Source organism: Bos mutus, chromosome 23, assembly GCF_027580195.1.
Source record: "Bos mutus isolate GX-2022 chromosome 23, NWIPB_WYAK_1.1, whole genome shotgun sequence".
Classification (NCBI taxonomy): domain Eukaryota; kingdom Metazoa; phylum Chordata; class Mammalia; order Artiodactyla; family Bovidae; genus Bos; species Bos mutus.
Window position 1 is genome coordinate 11,541,405 of NC_091639.1, and position 20,434 is coordinate 11,561,838.

The following is a 20,434-nucleotide window of genomic DNA, read 5'->3' on the forward strand; positions in this document are numbered from 1 at the left end:
CTGCTGCCGAAGTCAAAGCTCATTAAAAAGGGAACGCATGGCAAACCCAGTGGCACTGAGAGAAACTAACCAGTCTCCAGTCCCAGCTGCCAAACTGTAACAGAAATGAAAGATTAAAAAGAGAGCAGAGCTGAGTGGGAGGGACAGAACCTGTGGCCTTGGGGACCGGTCAGACTGTCATGGGAGGGAAGGTGGGCATCGGTGTGTGTCACATTATCAGTCGCTTTACACTCAGCCTGTGGGGTTGAGTTGTGATTTGTGGTTTGGGGGGACTAACAAAGGATAGTAAGATGTGCTGCTCACCGGCAGTTTATAGTTTAGAGGTGTGAGCTAAAATATTGAATTTACAAATTTTAAATTTATAAAAAATAAATACATCATAGAACGTGAGACGCAAACTCTGGGCACAGTCCCACAGGCTAGTTTTAATGAGGCATAAACTACTAAAACCCACAGAGCAGATTTTGAGAGCCGCACAGGGGTGGGTTGGAGGCACCGGTGCTGAGGAATGTTGGGGGAGAGGGTATCACGGAGGAGGAGGTGGCGGCATCAGATGGAAACACGTCCCAGCGCAGATAGGAAGGATCCTTTCAGTCTCGTTCATTCTTGTGCTTTGGGACATTTTGTCTTTTTTATTGGAGACATTAAGACTTGTATGTCATTTTTCTTCTCTCTTTTTAAAAAATACTTATTTGGCTGCACTGGATCTTAGCTGCATCATGTGGGATCTAGTTCCCCTGACCAGGGGTTGAACTTGGACCTCCTGCACTGGGAGAGCACAGTTTGCATGTTGTGATAATGTGGTATTGGGAGTAAAAATGAAAACAGGAAGGAGTTTTATCAGGGAGGTTTTAGACATCCTTCCCTCTCTCTTCCCCCACCCCCATCTCAGTGGGATGCTCAGGGTAAGGCCACGGCTTGGGCGTGAGGAACCCGAGCAGACTGGTCACCTGGTTCTCCTTGCCTCTCCTCTGCTCCAAGAGGAGAATTTGCACCAGCCACTCCACGTGGTTCTGCTTTCCACGTGGCGATGTTGTTCAGTTGCCAAGTCGTGTCCGACTCTTTGCAACCCCATGGACTACAGCATGCCAGCCATCCCTGTCCCTCACCATCTCCCCATTGAATTGATGATGCTATCCAACTATCTCATCCTCTGCCATCCCCTTCTTCTGCCTTCAGTCTTTCCGAGCATCAGGGTCTTTTCTAAGACTGGCTCTTCGTATCAGGTGGCCAAAGTAGTGAAGCTTCAGCATCAGTCCTTCCAATGAGTATTCAAGGTTGATTTCCTTTAAGATTGACTGGTTTGATGGCCACGTGGAAAGCTTGAGGAAATTGAACAAAAGCCATGGATGAGATTGTGTGGCCGAGGTGCAGGGCTCAGTTTAGCATTTATATGCCGTTTAGTGTTGGAAAAGACAATGGTCAGTTTAGATAACTGACCGTGAGAATCTCCTTTGCCTCTGCTGCTGCACGTTTCTTGAGCCGGTCCCCTGTGTGTGTGATCAGGGTGAACCTCAGACGGGCACGGTACTGTCCCCAGAACTGGAGGGTGGATGGAGGCAGGGTCTGGCCTCTGAACGCCACTTACCATTCCTGTCTTACACCTCTTGGTTTATTCGGTACAGCATGTAGCCGTGAGTTCGGGCAGTGGGAAGGATGATCTGGAAAAGATGAGCAACATCCTGGAAGCTGTGCCGCAGGTTAAGTTTATTTGCCTGGATGTGGCCAATGGGTACTCAGAGCATTTTGTGGAGTTCGTGAAGCTGGTCCGGTCCAGATTTCCAGAACACACCATCATGGTAAGTGTAATGGGATGACCCTCTAGATGGGGAAGCAGAAAAGAGTTACATGGTGTGTTGGGAGAGCTGTGTTCTCTTGGGAGCTTTTGGTGCCTTCTTTCTAGAAGAATAGTTGAGAATCAGTGGGAAAAGCACAGGCAGCAGCTGCGAAGATCTGAGAAGTGGCTCCGCTATACAAAGTAAAATCCAGATCAACGCCATAGGGTGTCGGCTCCTTGTCTCTGCTAAATATCATCAAGTGTCTCATACCATATGAGACCTTTAAACCAAGGTGTATGTCACTGCTTAACAGAGTCTATTTAAAAAAAATAAAAACAACACAGTTGGTTTTCTCTTTATCATATTTGTCATCTCTGCCCTACTCTCCTTGCTAGGAGAAAACTGCTGTGAGAGTTGAAATCCACAATATGAACATTTCGCCATAGTCAGCTATTATTTGCAAATCAGTTGGTGTATTGCTTTATCTAGGATCTTTATTTTTGAACTTCCCTACCTTTTGAGGAGGGTATTTTACTAATTTTTTACACCTTTACTGATGAGAATGTGTGTCTGTTATCGTTGGGAAACATAGATGTATAGAAAAAAGAACTAGAAGCTTTAGGGTTAAATTTGGGCTTTTGGAAAATTTATATGGTAATTATGTGTCTTTATTGGTCTTAATTAACATGGTGCTTACTGATTGACCACTAGATAATTTACCTCTCTTTTTATAAGTTTTTTCGAACCCAGTTCTTTTCTTTTTTACAATTTATTTTATTGTTTAGTGGATTTACAATGTTGTGTTAATTTCTGCTGTACAGCAAAGTGCTTTAGTTATACATATGTGCACATATACGTTTTTTCATAGTCTTTCTTGTTATGGTATATCACAAGATGTTGAATATAGTTCCCTGCACTATACCATGGGAGCTTGTTGTTTATCCACTCTGTACATAATAGTTTGCATCTGCTAATCCCAAACTCCCAAACCATCCTTTCCCCAGTCCCCCTTCCACCCTGACAAGCACAAGTCTGTTCTCTGTGTCTTCCTTTTACAAATTTTTAATTTATCTTCACATTTCATCATTTTAAGGAAGTTGGGAGACAGGAATTGGTATTTCTGTTGACAAAGTTAAATCACCTGTGAAGGATTTCCAGAACATTTTAAAAATATATTTTTATTTATTTCTGGGTGTGCTGGGTCTTTGTTGCTGCTCAAACTTTTCTATAGGGTTGTGGCCAGCGGGAGCTACTCTCTCGTTGCGTTGCACGAGCTTCTCCTTGCAGTGGCTTCTTTTCTTGTGGAGCACGGGCTCTAGGGAACGTCGCTCAGTGGTCGCAGCTCCCGGGCTCTGGAGCACAGGCTCAGTAGTTGTGCTGCTCGGGCTTAGTCGCTCCATAGCATGTGGGATCTTCCTGGACCAGGGATTGAACCCTTGTCTCCTGTACTGCCAGGTGGATTCTTTACCACTGAGCCACCAGGGCAGCCCCTCCCCCCCAAATTTTTGAGATAAGTATTTTTATGCTTTCCAATCAAGTGAGAAGAAAGCATCAAGTATTGTCCTGAGGTCAACCAGCTGTACCATGTTTGAAGTTGGGGGGGAAACAGCAAGATTCATTTCACCTCCATAAGAGTGCTGCCAGCATTGTTGGGTTTTGATAAAGAAACACCATTTATTGAGTTCCTGGAGAAGGTGATGGCACCCCACTCCAGTACTCTTGCCTGGAAAATCCCATGGACGGAGGAGCCTGGTGGGCTGCAGTCCATGGGGTCGCGAAGAGTCGGACACGACTGAAGCGACTTACCAGACTTACCAGCATGTTTCTCAGAAGGTAGAGAATTCACCTGCAATGCAGGAGACCGAAGTTCGACCCCTGGGTTGGGAACGTACCCTGGAGAAGGGAAGGGCAGTGAACTCCAGCATCCTTGCCTGGAGAATCCCATGGGCAGAGAAGCCCGGCAGACCATGGGCCATGGGGTTGCAAAGAGTCAGACACGACTGAGTGACTGACACTCTCACTCCTCCGTTTCAGGAGGCTTCCTTCTGTACTTTCTCTTTACAGCATCTCTGTAAAGAGTAGGAACTATTGTCCCAAGTTTACTGCAGATGAGAAAGCCTTATTCCTGATCCTTTGACTTTGGGATTTTCACAAGGGCACACCCTTGTGAGTGTGGCACACCTTGTGGAGTGGCAGAGCTGGGGTTTGAGGTCAGGGTGGTCAGAATTCAGAGTCCAGACTCTGCCCCTGGAGACCTGTAAACATGCCCCATCCTTGTTAACTTTAATGCTGAAGCTCCCTCCTTCCACTGGGCCATACACGTGACCAGTCTTCTGTTTCTCAGTCCTGAGCTGGGCAGCTTCCTCAGGCTCCTGTCGTGACCCAGCAAGGATATGTATCTAGTCCTGAGGCCCCAGCTGGCTCCTCTGCCCCTAGTCATCTGTGGCAACGGAGGAATGAGAAAGCTGGCCTCCCGGGAGGGCAGACACCCCCTCCCCTCTGCTGGGACCTGGGAGCCCTGCAAACATTTGGTGTTAAACACAAACTCTGTGCAGTGATGACTGGGATGGTAGAAGTAGGACAAATATTTGAGCAGGAGAGGTCCTTTGTTGATTCCTTCTGGTGAGTACTTCTGGGTTGCTGTTGACATTACCCCTGCTCTCTGGTAGTGGGATCTAGATCTTTCCAGGTCATTCCAGTGCACCTCCAGTAGTTAGTGACCAGAAATTACACTCTTTGAACGAAGCAATCTAGTGGCTCTACTTTTTTGTCTTAGATAATTGAAGTATTCAGTTGTGAAATATGACATACATACAAACAAGGGCATAAAACAGAGGTGTTTAATCAGTTCAGTCGCTCAGTTGTGTCTGACTCTTTGTGACCCCATGAATCACAGCATGCCAGGCCTCCCTGTCCATCACCAACTCCTGGAGTTCACTCAAACTCATGTCCATCGAGTTGGTGATGCCATCCAGCCATCTCATCTTCTGCTGTCCTCTTCTCCTCCTGCCCCCAATCCCTCCTAGCATCAGAGTCTTTTCCAATGAATCAACTCTTCGCATGAGGTGGCCAAAGTACTGGAGTTTCAGCTTCAGCATCATTCCTTCCAAAGAAATCCCAGGGCTGATCTCCTTTAGAATGGACTGGTTGGATCTCCTTGCAGTCCAAGGGACTCTCAAGAGTCTTCTCCAACACCACATTTCAAAAGCATCAATTCTTCAGCGCACAGCTTTCTTCACAGTCCAACTCTCACATCCATACATAACCACTGGAAAAACCATAGCCTTGACTAGACGGACCTTTCTTGGCAAAGTAATGTCTCTGCTTTTGAATATGCTATCTAGGTTGGTCATAACTTTCCTTCTAAGGAGTAAGCATCTTTTAATTTCATGGCTGCAGTCAACATCTGCAGTGATTTTGGAGCCCAAAAATATAAACTCTGACACTGTTTCCACTGTTTCCCCATCTATTTCCCATGAAGTGATGGGACTAGATGCCATGATCTTTGTTTTCTGAATGTTGAGCTTTAAGCCAACTTTTTCACTCTCCTCTTTCACTTTCATCAAGAGGCTTTTTGAGTTCCTCTTCACTTTCTGCCATAAGGGTGGTGTCATCTGCATATCTGAGGTTATTGAGATTTCTCCCAGCAATCTTGATTCCAGCTTGTGCTTCATCCAGCCCAGCGTTTCTCATGATGTACTTTGCATAGAAGTTAAATAAGCAGGGTGACAATATACAGCCTTGACATACTCCTTTTCCTATTTGGAACCAGTCTGTTGTTCCACGTCCAGTTCTAACTGTTGCTTCCTGACCTGCATGTAGGTTTCTCAAGAGGCAGGTCAGGTGGTCTGGTATTCCCATCTTTTTCAGAATTTTCCACAGTTTGTTGTGATCCACACAGTCAAAGGCTTTGGCATAGTCAATAAAGCAGAAATAGATGTTTTTCTGGAACTCTCTTGCTTTTTCCATGATCCAGAGGATGTTGGCAATTTGATCTCTGGTTCCTCTGCCTTTTCTAAAACCAGCTTGAACATCTGGAAGTTCATGGTTCACGTATTGCTGAAGCCTGGCTTGGAGAATTTTGAGCATGACTTTACTAGCGTGTGAGATGAGTGCAATTGTGTGGTAGTTTGAGCATTCTTTGGCATTGCCTTTCTTTGGGATTGGAATGAAAACTGACCTTTTCCAGTCCTGTGGCCACTGCTGACTTTTCCAAATTTGCTGGCATATTGAGTGCAGCACTTTCACAGCATCATCTTTCAGGATTTGAAATAGCTCAACTGGAATTCCATCACCTCCACTAGCTCTGTTCGTAGTGATGCTTTCTAAGGCCCACTTGACTTCACATTCCAGATGTCTGGCTCTAGGTGAGTGATCACACCATCGTGATTATCTTGGTTGTGAAGATCTTTTTTGTACAGTTCTTCTGTGTATTCTTGCCACCTCTTCTTAATATCTTCTGCTTCTGTTAAGTCCATACCATTTCTGTCCTTTATCGAGCCCATCTTTGCATGAAATGTTCCCTTGGTATCTCTAATTTTCTTGAAGAGATCTCTAGTCTTTCCCATTCTGTTGTTTTCCTCTATTTCTTTTCATTGATTGCTGAGGAAGGCTTTCTTATCTCTTCTTGCTATTCTTTGGAACTCTGCATTTGGAGGCTTATATCTTTCCTTTTCTCCTTTGCTTTTCGCTTCTTTTCTTTTCACAGATATTTGTAAGACCTCCCCAGACAGCCATTTTGCTTTTTTGCATTTCTTTTCCATGGGGATGGTCTTTATCCCTGTCTCCTGTACAATGTCACGAACCTCACTCCATAGTTCATCAGGCACTCTATCAGATCTGGTCCCTTAAATCTATTTCTCACTTCCACTGTATAATCATAAGGAATTTGGTTTAGGTCGTACCTGAATGGTCTAGTGGTTTTCCCTACTTTCTTCAATTTCAGTCTGAATTTGGCAATAAGGAGTTCATGATCTGAGCCAGTCAGTTCCCAGTCTTGTTTTTGCTGACTGTATAGAGCTTCTCCATCTTTGGCTGCAAAGAATATAATCAATCTGATTTCGGTGTTGACCATCTAGTGATGTCCATGTGTAGAGTCTTCTCCTGTGTTTTTAGAAGAGGGTGCTTGCTATGACCAGTGCGTTCTCTTGGCAAAACTCTATTAGCCTTTGCCCTGCTTCATTCTGTATTCCAAGGCCAAATTTGCCTGTTACCCCAGGTGTTTCTTGACTTCCTACTTTTGCATTCCAGTCCTCTATAATGAAAAGGACATCTTTTTTGGGTGTTAGTTCTAAAAGGTCTTGTAGATCTTCATAGCACCATTCAACTTCAGCTTCTTCAGCGTTACTGGTTGGGGCATAGACTTGGATTACGGTAATATTGAATGGTTTGCCTTGGAAACGAACAGAGATCATTCTGTCATTTTTGAGATTGCATCCAAGTACTGCATTTCAGACCCTTTTGTTGACCATGATGGCTACTCCATTTCTTCTAAGGGATTCCTGCCTGCAGTAGTAGATATAATGGTCATCTGAGTTAAATTCACCCATTCCAGTCCATTTTAGTTCGCTGATTCCTAGAATGTCGACGTTCACTCTTGCCATCTCCTGTTTGACCACTTCCAGTTTGCCTTGATTCATGGACCTGACATTCCAGGTTCCTATACAATATTGCTCTTTACAGCATCGGACCTTGCTTCTATCAGTAGTCACATCCACAACTGGGTATTGTTTTTGCGTTGCCTCCATCCAAAGCCATTAAACATCCACGGGTGTTTAATAAACAGTCATAAAAGCAGGGGCCCTTCAGCGCACCTGTACTCTGCAGCCCCTCCTCCCACCTCGGACAAAAGCCCCACCCTTCTTGGTGCTCTTTTCTTTCCTCGAGTGTCCCTGGTTTTGCCATCTACCAATGCGTTCCTAAAGGACAGCACTTAATTTGCCTATTTTTGAACCTCGTATAAATGGTGATTCTACTGCATATCTTCTGGGCCTTTGCCTCTGTAGTCCATTGCGATGGCCCACATCGTTTTGTGGAAGCTGTGGGGTCATATACTGTTCCTGGGGTGAATCTTTTTTTTTTTTTTTCCTGGGGTGAATCTTAAGCCTGTTTCCCAGGCGCCTCCCTTGCCCTTGACCTCTTGCTCTACCTGCATGCTGGTTGTACCAGCATTAACATCGCTGAGGGTCCCTGATGTCGGTGTGGCCATATGAGCACCATGGTTCAGCTGAACCACGTTGGGGACATCGCCTACCTCCCGAAGCTCATTCTTCTCCTTGTGAAAAGCTGGTCGAGATAAAAATGGTTGGAGCGTCATCATGGGGATCAGATGGGCTGATGGTAAGGGTGCAGTAGTCACCCAGTGGCAAGTGGGCAAGTACCATTGAGGGCACATGCTCTGGGATCTGAACCAGAGGCGGGAGGCTGATGGAGAAGAGAAATGGGGGTGGGATGAGGGGGTGTTTATTAGTTTTAAGAAGAAGGAGAAAACATGAGCCACTTTTTGAAATAAGGACAGTGAGAGCAGAAATGCCCCAGCGCCCCAGAGCTCCCAGTGCACCCTGCACACGGTTGCTGGTGAGTTTAGCTCACAGCTGGCTGTACCCGGGGCTGAGCAGGCTGCCTGTTGTGGAGCCTGGCTTCCAGCTCCAGGGAGAGGAGCAGGGGAGACGGGCGATGCAGGAAGGAGGTGGGCTGGCAGGGCAGGGAAAGGGCCTAGTGCAGTGCCTGGGGGCTGCTGGGGTGGGGTTGAGGTGGGGAGGGGGAGAGTGACACTGAGTTCCCACGCCCCCTGGGCACCCAGGGGTGCTGAGCCACACGGAGGCCCCGCCTGCTCTGTGCCTCTTCCCCGGCGAGGCAGCGTCGGGGGGGTACGGGGTGACACTTTCCAGTGTTCCTCTGCAGCGCCTGCCGACTGCCCAGGGGGCGTGTTCCCAGTGTTGGGATTGGTCTCCCCAGTGATGAGCAGGAGGCTCTAGCCTTTCTCCCCTGGCTGCTTTACCTACACTGACCCCTCAGGTTCACGTGGAGACCTCCAGTACTCTTAACACCCTTGGTCTTTAGGAAGATAATTTTTCTCGTGGCATTTGGAGGTGTTGTGAGGATGTACTTGTCCACTGATGAGGAAATGAAAGGTAGATAACTTAGGGGATGCTGAGTGCTGTCCTGATGGTTACTCTGCAGTGAACGGAAGGGCGGCTCAGAAGCGTCTTGGCAGAGCCCCAGTTCCAGGCTTGCTGCTCCCATTGCCCAGCACATCTGGGATTCACGTGGACCCTTTGCTTCTTACCTTTCACCTAAGGAAAGCACCGCTGCAGGTCAGGAGGGAGGAAGCGGGGATGTTTAGAGAATGTCACTGGCAGAAAAGGGGCTTGTGAAGGTGCTGAGTGTTAGAGTGTGACAAGTCCTCTGGGCCTCTGCCTGGTGGCTTTCCGAGAGGAATGGGAATGGTGTGTTCTTGGGTGGATTCCAGGGACTGTGGAAAGAGGCACTAGCAAGGACCAGGCACTTGTCTTTTGTGATAACTCGTGCTCGAATAAGGCTAAGAGCACCTACTTTAGTTGGTGGGAGGCTTCAGCTTAGAGGGGTCAAGAAACTTTTTGATGTTCACACAGCCAGTGAGAGGTGGGACTGAGCTAGATGGTGTGTCCCCAGGGTCTGGAATCCCCCTTTCCAGGCCCCCTCATTGCACCCTGCTGCAGCCAGACCCCCTCCCAGCTCAGGCTCCTTGTGACGGAGAGGTTCCTATGTTGGGTCTCTTTTGTGGGTTCAATCGTGTCCGACCCTATGGACTGTAGCCCACCAGGCTCCTCTGTCCATTCAATTTTCCAGGCAAGAATACTGGAGTGGGTTGCCATTTCCTCCTCCAGGGGCTCTTTCCAACGTAGAGATTAAACCCACGGTGTCCTGTGTCTCCTGTGTTGGCAGACAGATTCTTTACCATGAGAGCCACCTGCAAAACCCAGGTTGGGTCTGGGAGGTGCTTTTGTGCTGGTGGCTCTTTCTGATCTGGCCCTGAGGACACAGGCTTGTGACACCTAATCTGTTCAGAGGAGACTAGCTCTGCTCCGCTGGGCAATGTCAAGTCAGCCACTGTTGGCAGACCCTTGGGAAGCTGTGGGCACGTCCTTGGCCTTTCTCTGTGTGGCCAGTGGCTCAGACACCTGTCTGGATCCTTTTCTCCAGCATTTCATGGTCACACAAGGTTCTGAGTCACACGGGGGCCCTGCCTGCTCTATGCCTCTTTCTGGGGAGGCAGGAGGGTGGGGCGGGTGATGCTCTTCAGTGTTCTCAAAGGTGGCGGCCGTGGGCACCAGAATTTACCTCCCTGAAGCGCAGATGCCCTCTCAGGCCAAGTTAGCCTAGATTTTCTGGCTCATCCTCTCTTTGGAACTGATGTAAACTGAAACTGCGGTAGGAGCTAGGAAGGGCCCCCAAGATTCAGCTGATGTGTGTCTTCGAGAGTCACGCAGTAAATTTGGTTGCTTGTGTTTTTCATGTGAAAGGTGGTTATTGCCTTGGTGGCATCTCCTACTCCCTGGGATGCCCAGGTAAATAGAGAGAGATCCTCGGGTGCATGGGGGAAGACTCTGGCATTGATGTTCCAGCACTTTCTGTCAGGAGTTGGCCCTCAGGCCAGATTCAGTCTGCTGCTGTTGGCTGCTTGCTCAGTTGCTCAGTCCTGTCCGACTCTTTGTGACCCCATGGACTGCAGCATGCCAGGCTTCCCTGTCCTTTGCTGTCTCTTGGAGTTTACTCAAACTCATGTTCATCGAGTTGGTGATGCCATCCAACCATCTCATCCTCTGTCATCGCCTTCTCCTCGTGCCCTCAGCCTTTCCCAGCATCAGGGTCTTTTCCAATGAGTCAGCTGTTTGCATCAGGTGGCCAAAGTATTGAAGCTTCAGTATCAGCATCAGTCCTTCCAATGAATATTCAGGGTTGATTTCCTTTAGAATTGACTTGTCTGATCTCCTTGCAGTCCAAGGGACTCTCAAGAGTCTTCTCCAGCACCACAGTTCAAAAGCATCATTTCTTCTGCACTCAGTCTTCTTTATGGTCCAACTCTCACATCTGTACATGACTACTGGAAAAACCGTAGCTTTGACTATATGGACCTTTGTAGGCAAAATGATGTCTCTGCTTTTTAATATGCTGTCTGGGTTTGTCATAGCTTTTCTTCCCAGGAGTGAGCGTCTTTTAATTGCAAGACTGCAGTCACCATCTGCAGTGATTTTGGAGCCCAAGAAAATAAAGTCTGTCACTGTTTCCATTGTTTCCCCATCTGTTTGCCATGAAGTGATGGAACCAGATGCCATGATCTTAGTTTTCTGAATGTTGAGCTTTAAGCCAACTTTTTCACTCTCTTTCACTTTCATCAAGAGGCTCTTTAGTTCCTCTTCACTTTCTACCATTAGTGTGGTGTCATCTGCATATCTGAGGTTATTGATATTTCTCCTGGCAATCTTGATTCCAGCTTGTGCTTCATCCAGCCGGGCATTTCTCATGATGTACTCTGCATGTGAGTTAAATAAGCAGGGTGACAACATATAGCCTTGACCTACTCCTTCCCCAGTTTGGAACCAGTCTGTTGTTCCATGTCTGGTTCTAACTGTTGCTTCTTGACCTGCATGCAGGTTTCACAGGAGACAGGTAAGGTGGTCTGGTATTCCCATCTCTTTTAAGAATTTTCCACAGTTTGTTGTGATCCACACAAAGGCTTTAGCGTAGTCGATGAAGCAGAAGTAGATCTTTTTCTAGAATTCTCTTGCTTTTTCTGTCCAGCGGATGTTGGCAATTTGATCTCTGGTTCCTCTGCCTTTTCTAAATCCAGCTCGTACATCTGGAAGTTTTCAGTTCACATGCTGTTGAAACCTAACTTGAAGGATTTTAAGCATTACCTTGCTAGCATGTGAGATGAGTGCAGTTGTACAGTAGTTTGAACATTCCTTGGCATTGCCCTTCTTTGGGATTGGAATGAAAACTGACCTTTCCCAGTCCTGTGGCTGCTGCTGAGTTTTCCAAATTTTCTCATTCTACAGAAAGGATTTTTCTTGGCAAAAGACTTCTGAAGAGGCAGTAAAAAGTGGGTAGAAAACTTATTGTTTAATGGGTATAAAATTTCAGTTTGGGATGATGAAAAAGTTCTGGAGATGGATATTGGTGAAACTCCTTTGTAAACCCTCCAGTGACAAGGACAGGTGGGTCTGATCAGCCCCGCTTTATAGCAGGATAAATGGAGACTTGGAGTGGATATGATTTTCTTAAAATTACCCAGTGAATGGGAGGGCGTTCAGTCAGCCCCAGCTTTCTGAAGTTATCTTGCCATGGATGTCTGGGTCCAAAGAAGAACTGGAAGAATTGGGGTTGGATTTTTCCCAGAAGACTTTTTAATTTATTTTTAAAAGTTTTAATTAAAAAAAAAATTTATTTAATTTTTGGCTGTGCTGGGTCTTCGTTGCTGCGCAGGCTTTTCTCTAGTTGCGGCTGGCGGACATCTCATATGGTGGCTTCTCTCGTTGCAGAGCTGAGCTCTAGGGTGCTCAGGCTTCAGTACTTGTGGCACAGAGGCTTAGTCACTTCTCGGCCTGTGGGATCTTCCTGGACCAGGATTGGAAGCCACGTCTCCTGCCTTGGCAGGGGGATTCTTAACCACTGAGCCACCAGGGAGGCCCCTAGAGGCCTTTTTTAAATGGTACAGAAGTACGTGAAATGTTCGTTTTGTTCCTTTTATGTGTTCTTTGGGCCCTCCCACCTGCCCTGGACACAGGCGCAGGAGGTGGTGTCCGGACAGTGCTTGGCCTCCCTGGGGAGAGGGGCCCTAACAGAAATCTCCGCCTGTCTGCACTGGGACCCAGCTAGGGTCTGCGGCTTCTATTTGTCCTGGCTGCCCCTGTCATGACCGAGCTGGACGTGCTGCTACCTTCTGAGCCTCTGGTATCCACTCCCCACAGAAGCTGTTTCTGGCCAAGATAAGCCGACTGCTCGCTAATCACCCCCGGCCAACTACCCACCCCCACCCCAGCGCATCCCACCCCGAGCCCGCCGGCTGCCTGTGCTGTGGGCTGGGCTTCCCCCAGAGCCTAACCACACTCCCGGGGCCTCTCGTGTTTCTGAACGTGACTTCTCCTTTCAGCTTTTGTGTTTGCCCGTCTTGGTTTCAAACTTGGATAGGTTTTTGTTCTGCAAGGGGACACTCAAAGTCCTCTCCTGGTCATCAGCATTCTTGTTGTGTGGTCCTCGGGCTGGAGGCTTTTCGTCATCACTCTGGGTTTTTCCATGCTCAGTCCTCTTTGTGGTGCCCGCCTCTGGTTCAGGAGCCCCGAAGGCAGCTCAGGGGACATGGGGACACCTTGAGAAGCCCCTGGACTCTTAATGGCATCAGCTCCCTCCACACTTTTAAACCTACCTTGACCTCACATGGTTATACTTGCTATGTCCATCTGAGGTGATTTGAATTGACTTCTTTGGTATAAAGTGAACCCTTTTAAACTGGTCTGTAGGCAATACCAGAATGGAGAGAGAAATCCACAGTGAAAGTGAAACCTTGTAGGGAGCTTCGAGTAGCTTCTTTAGGTGTTTTATTTTTAACTTCTAATTGATTTTTATTTGTAAAATTTATTTTGAATTTTTAGCAAGTCAACCAGGGAGGAAGAATGAGAGCTTGGCCTGCTGTTTCTTGGGTTCCTGTGTGCATGCTAAGTCACTTCAGTTGTGTCTGACTCTCTGCGACCCTATGCACTGTATCTGCCAGGCTCCTTTGTCCATGGGATTCTCCAGGGAAGAGTACAGCAATGGGTTCCTCTGCCCTCTTCCAGGGCAATCTTCCCGACCGAGGGATCGAACCTGTGTCTTCTGCAGCTCCTTCACTGCAGGCAGATTCTTTATGCTGAGCCACCAGGGAAGCCCTTCTTGGATTCCTACTAAGTTTTTTTCCAGGTTCAGAGTTGTATGCTTAGGAGAAAAAAAAAACCCCTAAGAAAACAGAAACTATAACTTTCAATTGTAAAAGTAATGCAGTTTCTACTGTCAAACTCAAGAAATTGTAAGGAATTATTGATAAAAGTCAGAATATTCCCTCACCAGGACATGTTTTATCAGCATTTTGGTGTATATTTCCATCTATACGTATACTTTGGAGAAGGCGGTGGCACCCCACTCCAGTACTCTTGCCTGGAGAATCCCATGGACGGAGGAGCCTGGTGGGCTGCCGTCTCTGGGGTCGCACAGAGTCGGACACGACTGAAGCGACTTAGCAGCAGCAGCAGCAGCAGCATACGTATACTCGTTTAACAAAACTGAGATCTTACTATTTCCTTCTGTTTCTCCTAACATTATACTGAAAGCATTTAAGCATTTTCCCATGGCATCAAACCAATCTTATAAACATCACACGGGTTGGCCAGAGATTGTTGAACCATTCCCCTTTGGGGGAATGTATTTGCAGTTTTGCACTGTTAACAGTAATACATGTTTGTAGTTAAATCTTTGACCTCATCCATAATGATTGCCTTGAGAGAAAATCCTGGAAGTTATTGGATCAAAGGATATACATACTTTTCATTTCTGTATATGGGCAAATTATTTTCTAGGAAAACTTGTACTGGAGTAGGCATTCCACTGGCAGAGAATGAGTGTCTGTTTTCAGCATTTAGTTTTTATAATCACTGACAATTTGTTAAGTGAAAAGTGGTAGCTTGCTGATGTCTTCATTGAGATTTGATTGCTGTGAAGGTTAAACACGTTCCCTGTGTTTATTGGCCACTGTTATTTCTCTCGTTAGTTCATGTCTTTCGGAAGTTATTCTGTGCGGTGCTTGCATTTTTCTTGTAGATTTGGAAAAGCTCTCATAATGTTAGTCTTCTTCGTAATTGTAAATCTTTTTCTCCAGCAGGTCATTAATTTTGTTGATTATATGTATGAGTGTGTGTTTATGCAGATTTTTAACTTTCATGTAGACAGATCTGTCTTTATGTTTTTTCACTTGTATGTGTATTACAGTATTCAGTTTTCCTCTAAATCTGGGAGGAGACAACTTTTAATTTATCTGAAGCTTATTTTGGTGCAAGGTATGAGTGATAATCCATATCTGTTTCCAAAAGATCCCTTTCTCCCCAAATTTCAATATTTCTGTCTATTGAAATATTGTTCCTTTCCTCTGTGACATGAAATGCCGTCTTTATCATATACTGTATTCTCATATGTTCCTGTCCTTTCTCTGGACTAGCATTTTCCATTGTCAAATGCTGTTGGGATTAAAGTAACTTTGAGCCATCCTCATCACCCCTTTTGAAGATGCTTATATACAAAGTTAAAAGTCATGTTTTCCAGGTGGAGAAAGAAAAATTCCCCTTGGAATCAATTCAGTGAACAGACACTTTTGGGGCTTCAGTGACAAAAAACAAGTTGTATGAGTTAGGGATGCACTGCCCAAAATAAGACTGTGCACAGTTGTGAACATTCAGACAGGCATCCTGCCAAGTATTCTACGCACCAACCGAAGAATCCACAGGCCAGTGAGTTGTAATAAAAAGGGCTATTTTCATGTTCCCAGGCTCCTGCAGTGAAAGAACATGCACTGTTTTCAAACCAGATGCATCCGTCTGGTTTTTAGTTTCTACCACTTCCTGGCTTATGGGTTTATTCTTAGGACCACAGTTTCATGTTGTTCTGAAAATGAAGTATGTACCAGTCCCCAAGGTGCCTTTGGGGTTTGGGGTTCATCTGCCTTTTCATATCTCAGTGGGAACCACTGACCCTAGGATGGGTTTAGTTCACCCCAGTCGCTCAGTCGTGTCCAACTCTTTGCAACCCCGTGGACTGCAGCATGCCAGACTTCCCTGTCCATCACCAACTCCTGGAGCTTGCTCAGACTCATGTCCATCAAGTCAGTGATGCCATCCAAGCATCTCATCCTCTGTTGTCCCTTCTCCTCCCGCCTTCAGTCTTTCCCAGCACCAGGGTTTTTTCGAAAGAGTCAGTTCTTGGCATCAGGTAGCCAAAGTATTGGAGTTTCAGCTTCAGCATCAGTCCTTCCAATGAATATTCAGGACTGATTTCCTTTAGGTTGGGATACCTAGGCATTTTCCCAACTGTGAGGTGACCAGTAGTCCCTAATTCTGGGTTCTGTTGGTTCCATAGAAGTTCTTCAGGGGTTTTACAAACTGTGAACCACGATTAACATTTTAATCAGCTGAGAGAGTGTTTCATTGCTATTTTATATGTTTGGGTTCTCCGTAAGAGTTTGTCTTGCCTGACCTGGAAAGACCAAGGTCTCTTGGAGTTCCAAAGTCATGTAGTTCTGTAAATTCCTCATGCTGTCAGCTCACCCAGAGGTAGCCTGGGGTGTCCAATTCTGTGTTCTTGATAATTGTTGTTATTTAGGGTTGTTTCCAAATTTGCTGGTATACTGAGTGCAGCACTTTAGCAGCATCATCTTTTAGGATTTAAAATAGCTCAGCTGGAATTCCATCACCTCCACTTGCTTGGTTGGTGGTGATGCTCCCTAAGGCCCAGCTGACGTCACACTCCAGGACGTCTGGCTCTCGGTGAGTGATCACACCATCACAGTTAATTGAGAAGAAAGGAAACCTGGAGAAAACCCTAAGCCACCAACTGGCTGAAAGTTGATTCAGGGGTTGGGCCCTTGTCTTCTCCTGTGTTTTACTTTTGTCCCCTTGGCTGCCTGGTGGCCTCAGAACTGGCTCCTCCTCGTGTTCAGGTGTGGGGCTCCTCCATCACTCACCTTTGTTCCTCCTGGGGTAGTTCATGATCATGAGCTATATTCTTTCTATCCCAGGCAGGGAACGTGGTGACGGGAGAGATGGTAGAAGAGCTTATTCTTTCTGGAGCAGATATCATCAAAGTGGGAGTTGGACCAGGTAAGACTTGCTGGGAGGATTGGGGTCTAACACTGGGAGATGCCCAGAAGGGACCTCAGGAATGATCCAGCCACAGGTTTAAAGCACATTTCTTTTGGAAGTATTGTTGAGCTTCTGATCGGAAGAGGCTCCTGAATAGAAATATCACTGAGCTGCTTTCTGATGCCTCTGGGAATTTCTGAATGAACTTGAATGTGGTTCGATTCAAATAAGGTCTTGGTTTCAGAACATTCCTGTGGAAGAAAAGAGTGAGAGTCATGAATGATCCCATTCACCTCGAAGAGGAAGGTGAGGGATGAAGAGCTCACAGGGACAGTTAATGGATGTGAATGACTCCAGTTTATGTGAATGTTTGAGGGACCCCAAACATTACAAATAAGCATGCAGCTGAGGCCACATTTGAACTTGACTCATGGCCCAGGCAGTTATCACCTTTGGCTCTTCAGCTGATACATATCCAGCTCAGATTTTGCTGCATCCTCCCAGGCCTTCTCTCCCAGGGCCAGCAGTGGCATTCTGAGTGGAGGAATAAGGTGGCGCCTTTCTACCGTCTTCTGGGTAGATCTGTTTCTCTCAGGGCCACTTGATGCTGACCTTCCCTTTCGGCCAGACAGGTGCATGAACTTCCTTATTTTTAATTTCTTCATATTAAAAATTCCTCCTCGCACATCCATGACTAACCAAACACTAAAATGGGAGAGAAGGAAAAGAGATATACATTTTCACTTGAGAATAAAAAAAAACAGCAAAGTTTTTTTTTTTTTTTTTAACAAATACCATGCTCTCAGAAGACACTACCAAAAAAGGAAGCAAACCATAATCTGCGAGGGAGGCAGAAAACTTGGTTGTGTTGTGACCTGGCACAGTCGTCAGCCTTGAGGGACCTGGATGGGCAGGAAGAGACTCTTCAGGAAGGAGAGCCCTGTAGGCTTGTAAAAGGCCCTAAGCATTTTTTTTTTCTTTAAATAATTTTATCTTTATTTTTGGCTGTGTTGGGTGTTTGTTGCTGTGCAGGCTCTTCTCAAGTTTTGGTAGACGGAGGCTACTCTCTAGTCGTGCTGCAGGGGCTTCTCATTGTGGGGGCTTTTGTTTCGGAGCGCAGGCTCCAGGCACGTGGGCTCAGTAGTAAGGGCTCCCGGGCTGTAGAGCACAGGCTCAGTAGTTGTGCCACATGGGCCTAGTTGCTCCCTGGCACGTGGGATCTTCCTGGACCGGGGGTCAAACTTGTGTCTCCTGCCTTGGCTCAGCTCCTTACTACTGAGCTCCACCAGGGAAGCGCGGGTGACAGCATTAAATAAGGTTCATCATAGAACAACTCCTGGGACCTGGGGGAGAAAAGCATTAAAAATGCGCCCCACGGCCACTGGGGCTGGGAGGAAGTGGGTACCCAGTTTCTCCTTTTAACCTGGGGGTTCATCAGGACCACTCCCCCGCCTTGTCCCCCACCCATGCAGAGTTCCAGGCCACTGCAGCTGAGTCCCTGCCCACCAGGATCTCGCAGTGGAGTGGGAAAGGAGAAAGGCCGATTCTGAACCAGAACCAGAGGTTGTAAAGCTCCAGTTGTGCCTCGCACAGTGCGTGTCTGGGGCAGGGGTGCCTTGGTCGGGAGGGAAGTGCCACAGCCCCCAGGGAGCGAGTGGCTGTGTTGTAAGGATGGACAGAAGGAGACGGCTCCTCCCTGCAACTGGATGTGGGGGAAGGTGGCTCCCCTGGTCCCGGTGTCTCTGCCGGAGCCAGGCCTCAGAGTATATATATAGCCTTGGCTCTTGACCTGTCGGGAGAGGTTTGTGGGCAGCTGGGAAGCCACTGGTGATGGTGGGGGAAAAGGAGAGGAGGCAGAGGCTTAGCACGAGTCTGGTGGGAGTGGAGGAGTTCATGCCCAGCTTTTACACGGGCCCATAGGCAACACCCCCAGACAGGCAGGAGGGACGGAGTGAGTGAGTGAGTGGTGAAGCGGTGGAGACAGGGACGTGACTCATTCATTCTTGAGTTCACGCATTCTTTCAGTGACTATTTATAGAGGCCTTATTATACACAAAGCTATGTTCTCAGTGCTGGATCCACAACAATGAATATCCACGGAGCTTACCCTCCAGCGGAGAAAACAGATCCTCAGTTCTTACACAAATAATGACTTAAATGCTCTTTTTGAAATGAGGCTGTGACGAACAACGTGCCTGAGGCAGTGACATTGAAGTTGAAGCCTGGAAGATGAGAAAGGGTTGGCCAGACCAGGGGTTGGTGCAGAGGGGAGCGCTCGGGGAACAGAACATCACGTACAGATCCCTGAGGTGGGAGGAACGGAAAGGTCATCGAGGCTGGGGGGTGCCGAGTGGGGCGGGCAGAGAGAAGAGGGGACAGGCAGGTAGACAGTACAGAGTGTGAGCTGGGTGGCCTCGGAGCGGGCGCTGGTCTGCTGGGAGGGAAGGGGAGGTTTGAGCACGGAGATGTGCTGGAGAGGCCCGTCTAATTTGGCCTGGACCTAACTGGGCTAATGCACTGCAGACAGTGAACTAGAACTGGAGTTGACCATGGGGAGGGCAGAGGTCAGGGGGGATGAAGGCATCAAGGTGGCTGGTTTGAGTTCTGCAGTGGAAGCTCACCTCAGAGGCTGGGCTGGACAGGGTGAGAGATGGACCAGGAGAGGGTGAGGACCGGGAGGCTGGCGTGTGTAGAGGCCAGAGCCGAGGCAGAGGGAGGCTGGACTGGGAGGCTGGCATGTGTAGAGGCCAGAGCCGGGTCAGAGGGAGGCTGGACCAGGAGGCTGGCATGTGTAGAGGCCAGAGCCAGGTCAGAGGGAGGCTGGACCGGGATGCTGGCGTGTGTAGAGGCCAGAGCCGAGGCAGAGGGAGGCTGGACTGGGAGGCTGGCATGTGTAGAGGCCAGAGCCGGGTCAGAGGGAGGCTGGACCAGGAGGCTGGCATGTGTAGAGGCCAGAGCCAGGTCAGAGGGAGGCTGGACCGGGATGCTGGCGTGTGTAGAGGCCAGAGCCGAGGCAGAAGGTGGCTGCTAGCACGCCCTGAGCACCGGCCTCTTTTGCTCAGCGGATTACTGGAGGCTGGGCAGTCTTCATCCCTCATGCCATTTCATCTCCATCACAGCCCCATGAGGTCAATGCTTTCATTTCAACCTTTTAAGCGACACACTGAGGCTTAGAGAAGTGAGTCATTTGACAGAAGTTGAAGGTCAAGGAGGCTCAAGGCCATGGGAGGCATCTGAAGGTCCCTTGTGGTTGTGTGGGAAGTGAGGGAAGGTGGGAAGGAGTGGAGTTGGAGGCTGGGAAGTCAGTAAGAGGGAGCTGATGTCGTGGAGAGTGATGGTGACCGGTGTAGTGGGGTGTGTCCTGGACTTGAGCAGATGAGGGTGATATGGCCCAGAAGGGATGAGTGGCCAGGACAGCGGTTATACCCACCTCTGCTGAGCTGCGGGGGGCTGCTCTGCCCCGCGCCCCACCTCCCCCCTGCTCCGCCCCCAGGAAATGGGGGTAGGGCTGTGTGATGGGAGAGGAGGCTCATTGTCTCGAGTCCTGCTCAGCCCTAACCATCTCTCTCTGGGGTCCCCCTCCTCCTCCATCCAGGTTCCGTGTGCACCACCCGCACCAAGACAGGGGTGGGCTACCCCCAGCTGAGCGCTGTGATCGAGTGCGCAGACTCGGCCCACGGCCTGAAGGGGCACATCATCTCGGTAAGTGTCCCGGCAGGGCTGGGAGGGGACGTTTCCGGGAGGCCCTTGCTCCCCGGCCACCCTTCACCTCGTTGGTGACCCTGCAGTCTCGGG

At 48.0% G+C, this 20,434-nt stretch overlaps 1 protein-coding gene across 10 annotated transcripts in view; it reads left to right on the forward strand.

The window, feature by feature from the left end:
• Positions 1–20,434, forward strand: part of GMPR (guanosine monophosphate reductase) — a 60,636-nt gene that overhangs the window by 16,650 nt on the left and 23,552 nt on the right. For 5 of the 10 annotated variants that reach the window (XR_011462152.1, XR_011462151.1, XR_011462154.1 and 2 more), the window contains exons 4-7: positions 1,626–1,799; positions 16,576–16,657; positions 18,112–18,202; positions 20,235–20,341. Coding sequence is in view for 6 of the 10 variants with exons in the window: in XM_070360781.1 (XP_070216882.1) it covers positions 1,626–1,799; positions 16,576–16,657; positions 18,112–18,202; positions 20,235–20,341 (454 nt within the window). In the remaining 4 variants the exon portion in view is untranslated. The remainder of the gene's footprint in view (positions 1–1,625; positions 1,800–16,575; positions 16,658–18,111; positions 18,203–20,234; positions 20,342–20,434) is intronic. The other 5 variants (XM_070360783.1, XM_005898224.3, XM_070360782.1 and 2 more) reach the window with 3 other exon arrangements.